The 6445-nt window shown below is 55.0% G+C and overlaps 1 protein-coding gene across 1 annotated transcript; it reads left to right on the top strand.

The window, feature by feature from the left end:
- The first annotated feature begins 462 nt into the window (after nt 1–462).
- Nucleotides 463–4868, top strand: LOC103533568 (gastricsin-like). The gene is made up of 9 exons (XM_030465458.1): nt 463–556; nt 832–985; nt 1394–1511; nt 2002–2120; nt 3047–3246; nt 3381–3503; nt 3908–4052; nt 4282–4380; nt 4567–4868. The coding sequence occupies exons 1-9, from the start codon at nt 480–482 to the stop codon at nt 4717–4719; spliced, it is 1188 nt and encodes a 395-aa protein (XP_030321318.1). The 5' UTR covers nt 463–479; the 3' UTR covers nt 4720–4868.
- The last annotated feature ends 1577 nt before the right edge of the window (nt 4869–6445 follow it).

Genomic DNA, 6445 nt, shown 5'->3' with positions numbered 1-6445 from the left:
CTGGAAAAACTTTTTTCCTGGGATCTCTCCTGCAGGCCAGCAGGTCCCAGCAGACAAAAGCCCTGAGGTGTTTCCAGCCCAGTGCCAAGAGCCAGCAGCTCCTTTTGTTTTGGGAAAAGGTTTTGAGGACCAGAAGATAACACCCAGCACAGGGTGATGGTGACGTTTTGGGTCACTCCTCTCCTGGCTGTGATAAGAGTTGGGTCCTTATCAGGTGGCAGCACTTTGATCTTTGCTCTCTCTCCAAGCCCTGGGCTGCTCTGTTCTCACCTGAGCACTTGGCAAAGGACACAAACTCCTCCAAAAAATTCCTCGTGGCCCAAAAGACAAAGAAACCCTTGAAGCCCAAGAGTTGCCTGGGGTGTGGTAATGGAAAATGGATAAGGGAGGGGAGGGGAAGGGGGGGGGAATTGATTCTGGGTATAAAACCCCAAGGCTGGGCAGCTCAGCCCATCTGCTGCCACCTTCTCCCAGAGAAGATGGGGGGCAATTCCTGCACCATGAAGTGGTTTCTCCTGGCCCTGTTGTGTCTCCAGCTCTCGGAGGGACTGGTGAGGTGAGTGGGGAAAAGGAGGAATGGGGTAAAGGTGGAAAAGCTGCAGCTGGGACCTCCATGGGCTGCACCACTGCTGCCCTGAGGATGCTGAGCAAAGCAAACCAGGCTCCAGCACCTCCAGGGACCATGCTGCTCCCCAGCCAGGTTGTCCCCTGCTCTCAGGGCAGCTGAGCAGATGAATCCCAGCAGAGCAGAGTTCAAAGGAACCTGAAAAATCCCAAACTTTCTCCTGATCTGGAGTTTGGGGTTTTGGTTTGTTTTTTCCCCCTGTACAGAGTCAAACTGAGGAAAGCCAAGTCCATCCGGGAGAAAATGAGAGAGGCAGGAGTGCTGGAGGAGTACCTGAAGAAAATGAAGCTTGATCCAGGCAAGAAATACAAAACCTCTGACAACTACGTTGTGTTTGAGCCCATAACCAGCCACATGGATGTGAGTAGCCCAGGTTCCCCTGTTCCATCACCTCCCCTTTCCCTCCTCCTCCTTCCCAGCTGCCAGAATCATCCTGAGCCTCCAGGAATGAGGGATTGTTATTTTCCCCCACTCTTTTTAAGCTTTTATTTTCAACTTTGGAAAAATGGTGTGTGTGGCCCCCCCACCCCCAGACCCTGCTATGAAAACTCTTGCTTTACAAGAGGAAGCAGATAAATAAATATTTGATATTAAATATTTGATGTTGTAGCTTGGAGGAGCAAAAACAAGGGGAGATTATATTTTTTTTCTAGTCCTTTCCTGCTTATTTTGCACATGCAAGAGTGAGCCTGGCATTCCCCAGCACCCAGCAAGGCACTGGGAATACTGGTGCTAGGCTCATGGAGCTGCTCCATCTCTTCTCTGCAGGCTTCCTACTTTGGGGAGATCAGTATTGGGGACCCCCCCCAAAGCTTCTTGGTGCTCTTTGACACTGGTTCCTCCAACCTCTGGGTTCCTTCCAACTACTGCCAGACACCAGCATGCTGTGAGTGCCCCATCACTCTGACCCCTTCCCCATCACCCTGACCCCTTCCCATTACCCTGAGCCCCCTCCCCATCAACCTGACCCTCTCCCCATCACCCTGACCCCTTCCCCATCACCCTGACCCCCTCCCCATCACCCTGACCCTCTCCCCATCACCCTGAGCCCCCTCCCCATCACCCTGAGCTTCCTTCCCATCACCCTGACCCCCTCCCCATCACCCTGAGCCCCCTCCCCATCACCCTGACCCCTTCCCCATCACCCTGACCCCTTCCCCATCACCCTGACCCTCTCCCCATCACCCTGACCCTCTCCCCATCACCCTGACCCTCTCCCCATCACTCTGAGCCCCCTCCCCATCACCCTGAGCTTCCTTCCCATCACCCTGACCCCTTCCCCATCACCCTGACCCCTTCCCCATCACCCTGACCCTCTCCCCATCACCCTGACCCCCCTCTCCCCATCACCCTGAGTCCCCCTCTTTCCCCTGCAGTCAACCACCAGAAATTCAACCCCCAAGAGTCTTCCACCTTCATCAGCACTGGTCAGTCCTTCACCCTCTCCTATGGCAGTGGCACCCTGACTGTGCTGCTGGGCTATGACACACTCAGGGTGAGTCCAAACCCATCTCCATCATCTCCATCATCTCCATCATCTCCATCATCTCCATCATCTCCATCATCTCCATCATCTCCATCATCTCCATCATCTCCATCTCCTCCATCTCCTCCATCTCCTCCATCTCCTCCATCTCCTCCATCTCCTCCATCTCCTCCATCTCCTCCATCTCCTCCATCTCCTCCATCATCTCCATCATCTCCATCTCCTCCATCATCTCCATCTCCTCCATCATCTCCATCTCCTCCATCTCCATCCCCGTCCTCCTGGGTACCATGTCCCGAGCACTGGTGGAAGGAGCCTGGGGACATCCTCAGGGCTGATCTCATGTCCCATGGAGACAAAACTAGGGCAAACCAAGGCCTGGGATGGGCAGAGCAGCTGTGAAGGGGTTTTTGTCACTGGCACTGACCCAGGGAGATTTTTGCTTTGTTTTAACCCAATTCCTGACAATTTTCCCAGCTGCCTTGGGATGGCTCAAGGAGAAGCTGAAGGACCTGGAGGTGTTGAGCCTCTACAGCTCCCTGAGAGGAGGTTGGAGCCCGGACGGGTTCAGACTCTGCTCCCAAGGAACAAGTAATGGGATGAGAGGAACTTTTGGCCTCAAGTTGTGCCAGGGGAGGTTTAGGTTGGAGCTGGGGAACAATTTCTCCCTGGAAAGGGTTGTCAGGGCCTGGCCCAGGCTGCCCAGGGCAGGGCTGGAGTCCCCATCATGCCTGGAGGGGTTTTAGAGCCCTGGGGATGTGGGGATGAGGGACATGGGGTGAGTGGGCAGCACTGAGTTGGACTCAATGACCTTTAATTTTCCACTCCAACTGATTCTATTCTGTGTTTTCCCCAACTGTGACCTTGCAAGGACCTTTGGGGCTTTGGCTTTGTCCACTCCTTCAGCCTATCCTGGTGTTCCCTTTTCCTTCCAGATCCAGAGCATCAGGGTTACAAGCCAGGAGTTTGGGCTCAGTGAGAATGAACCAACCCAACCCTTCTACTACGCCGAGTTTGATGGGATCCTGGGAATGGCCTATCCCTCCCTGGCAGTGGGAGGGACCCCAACCCCCCTGCAGAACATGCTGCAGCAGAACCAGCTCTCCAATCCCATCTTCAGCTTCTACTTCTCTCGGTAACAAAAATCTGCTGGGGCCACATCCTGGGGTGTCCCTCTGCCTGTCCCCAAGCAGCTCCCTTGTGAATCTGTCCCTCTCCAGCCCTCCCAGTTCACTTGGAGTTCACTGGAATTCTGTGGTTTCTTTGCAGCCAACCCACCTATGAGTATGGGGGAGAGCTCGTCCTGGGAGGAATTGACCCTCAGCTCTTCCGTGGGGACATTGTTTGGGCACCAGTGACCCAGGAGCTCTACTGGCAGGTCCCAGTTGATGGGTGAGTTGTGTCTCCAGCTGATGGGAATGATCCATGTGCTGAGGATGTTCCAGCTGCCCTCCAGATGAAGCTGAAACCATTGCAGGAGGAGTGGGCTCCAAGCAGGGGTCAGGCACTGCATTTCAGAGCATCCCTGAGCTGGAAGAGGGGAGATTGAGGTGGGACATTAGGAAAAAATTCCTTGGTGTGAGGGTAGTGAGCCCCTGGAAGTGTTGAAGGAGAGGTTGGATGGGGCTTGGAGCAAGCTGAGCTGGTGAGAGGTGAGAGGGTGGCACTGAATGACCCTTGAGGTCCCTTCCAACTCAAACCATTCCATGATTCTCCAATCCCAGACTTACAGATCCAGCTGAGAGGCAGGTTGAGTTGCCCAGTGGCAACTAAAAGTGATGATGTTCTCCTCCCAGGTTTGCCATTGGGCAGTCACCAACAGGCTGGTGCAGGCAGGGCTGCCAGGCCATCGTGGACACGGGGACATCCCTGCTGACAGTGCCCCAGGAATACATGGAAAGCTTCCTGCAGGCTGTGGGGGCCCAGCTGACCAGCTATGGGGTAAGGCTGGGGGATGCTCTGGAAGTGGGGATGGAGCAGCTGGAACCCAGGGGTTTTGACCAGGTCCCACAAAACTCTTGTGGCACCTCCAGGAGGTGGTTGTGCAGGCTGGCTGGGGATGTGGCCCTGCCAGGGGATGAAGTGGGTGTCCCCCCACATGCAGGGGGATCTCTCCTCTCACAGTGGGTCCTGGTCCAGCCATAATCTCTTTTTCTTTCTCTCTCTTCAGTATGCAGTCGACTGCAATAATGTCCAGAACTTGCCCACCATCACCTTCATCATCAGTGGGGTACCTCTGCCCCTCTACCCATCCACCTACATCTTAAACGTATGTATGGGCTGAACAGCTCCATCCTGCTGAGTCCTTGAGGCTCAGCAAAGGATTTGGTGTTTCTTGACCTGGCAATGATGCCCTCCCCACCCTTCTGGGCAGCTCCCACCTCCCTGCAGCCCAGCTGCCAGGGTCCTGCTGTTTGTCTGAGGCTCTTGACTCCCTTTTTTTCCCCTCTGACAGAGCCAAGGCTACTGCACAGTTGGGATTGAGGCCACCTACCTGCCTTCCCAGAACGGGCAGCCACTCTGGATCTTTGGTGATGTCTTCCTCAGGGAATATTACACCATCTTTGACATGGCCAACAACCGGGTTGGCTTTGCCCCCTCGGTGTAGAGGGGTGGCTGCAGCCCCTTTTCTGGCCAAACCTCCCCCTCAGCCAGCCCTAGAAAGTTCCTCAAGCCCTTGATATTCCTCCCTGTGTCCCTCCAGGAGCTGTGTCCAAGTGTGTTTCTCACAGGCTCGTGTTACAAATAAACCTCAAGCTCCCAAATGGGCTCTGACCTTCTGAGTCTGTTGAGTGACAACTGAGCACAGGCTGATGGGCTGCCTGGCTCCAGCAAAGCCAAGAGCTGGGGATCAACTCCCCAGGGCAGATTTCTGCTGAGACAGCACCAGGGGAAGCTCTCCCTGGGTTGGTTCAGGTCTGGAGGTGATGAATTTGGCTTTCTTGCTAAGGGATGTGCCAGGCTGGGGGCTCCTGAGGGCTGCAGGACAGAGGCTCAGCCTTTACTGACAGTGAAGGATGGAGCTGGGGGCTGAGGAAGCTCCTGGTGCTCTCTTGAGCCCTTGGGTATGAAGATGTCCCCCAGCCTGTCCCTTCTGCCAGGCTTGTGTGACCCAGCTGGGTACTGCAGATTTTGGGGTTCTGGAAAGCTTTCTTTGGGCCTGGCTGCACCCCCCTTCTGTCCTCCCTGTCCTCAGTGAGGGACAAACCCAGAACAAGGGTCCTGGGCTTGATTCCTGCCAGGGAATTCTTTCTTTTTCCAGGTGTGAAGTTTGTGCACCTGACTGTGGTGCCAGGGAGACCAAAATGTCCTTGGGGTTGGGTTTAAACACCAGCCAGAGCTCTGGGAACAGGAATTCCCTGAGGAATTCCCCCCAAACCCAATTCTGCTCAGTGCCATCAGGTGCTGGGATGTGGCTGGGAACATCCTTAGTGGGATTGGGGCAATCCAGGGGGATAAAGCCATGGGGCAAGTTGGTCCCCACCTCCCTCCTTCTTCCTGGGTACCACGGGGAAGCCTCCCCCAACCTCAGAGGTGCATGTGGGAAGGCACTAAACCCTTCCTTGCAGCTGGATGAGGTTTAACAAAGCCTTGGGATGAAGTCAGAGGGGGAATATGAGGTCAGAGCAGGGGGGCTGTGACATCCAAATGACCCCTAAATCCTGAAGTGGGGTTATTCCCTCAGGCAAAGCAACAGCAGGAGCATCAGGAAGCGTGGTCTGTGGCCAAAGGGGACCAGGAACACCTTGGTTGGGATAAGGCTGGGCTCCCACCAGTCTTTCCCAGGATCCAGACTGGTTTCTTAGAAGCTATTTCTCCTTGGAGCTCATTACCAGATATATTAATAGCTCTGTCACTTCACCAGAGAAAGGACACAAACACCTCTGTGCTTGCTGTCAAAATATTGACACAAGCTGAGTGCAGGCAGACAGAGATTAGATGGGCAGGGATAGCAGGGGGGGCATTATTTCCCCCCCCCATCATAAACCAGGGAAGTTTCTGAGAGCAAAAGCTCCTCTGGCAGCAGAGGTGGCAAAAAGGGACAGGACAGGGCTGACCATGGCTCTTCCCTTTGCTCCCTGCAGGATCCATCCCAGCAAAGGCAGAGCCATCAGGCTGTGGTGGAGGAGGAAGGGGTTTGGGGGGGTGGTTTGGGGGTGGGGGGGTCCTGAGCAGGCTCAAAGCACTGAGCTGTGTTTGTCTCCTTAGGTTTTCCATGGGAGATGAGGCTGATGGGGACATGGGGGTGGTCACTGTCCCCCAGTGGCAGAGTTGTTGAGCAGCATCCTTGGGGAATCAGCCACCAGGATGGGTGCTCAGTGACCTGGCAGGGC

Source organism: Calypte anna, chromosome 26 (assembly GCF_003957555.1).
Source record: "Calypte anna isolate BGI_N300 chromosome 26, bCalAnn1_v1.p, whole genome shotgun sequence".
In the NCBI taxonomy this organism is placed as follows: Eukaryota; Metazoa; Chordata; class Aves; order Apodiformes; family Trochilidae; genus Calypte; species Calypte anna.
Note: the sequence above shows the minus strand (reverse complement) of the source record. Positions and strands in the feature narration are given on the sequence as shown.

Coding starts and splice junctions, on each gene's coding strand:
- LOC103533568 (XM_030465458.1), top strand. CDS start 480: ATGGGGGGCAATTCCTGCACCATGAAGTGGTTTCTCCTGGCCCTGTTG. Junction 1,512..2,001: donor CTGCCAGACACCAGCATGCT/GTGAGTGCCCCA, acceptor TTTCCCCTGCAG/TCAACCACCAGAAATTCAAC. Junction 4,053..4,281: donor CCCAGCTGACCAGCTATGGG/GTAAGGCTGGGG, acceptor CTCTCTCTTCAG/TATGCAGTCGACTGCAATAA.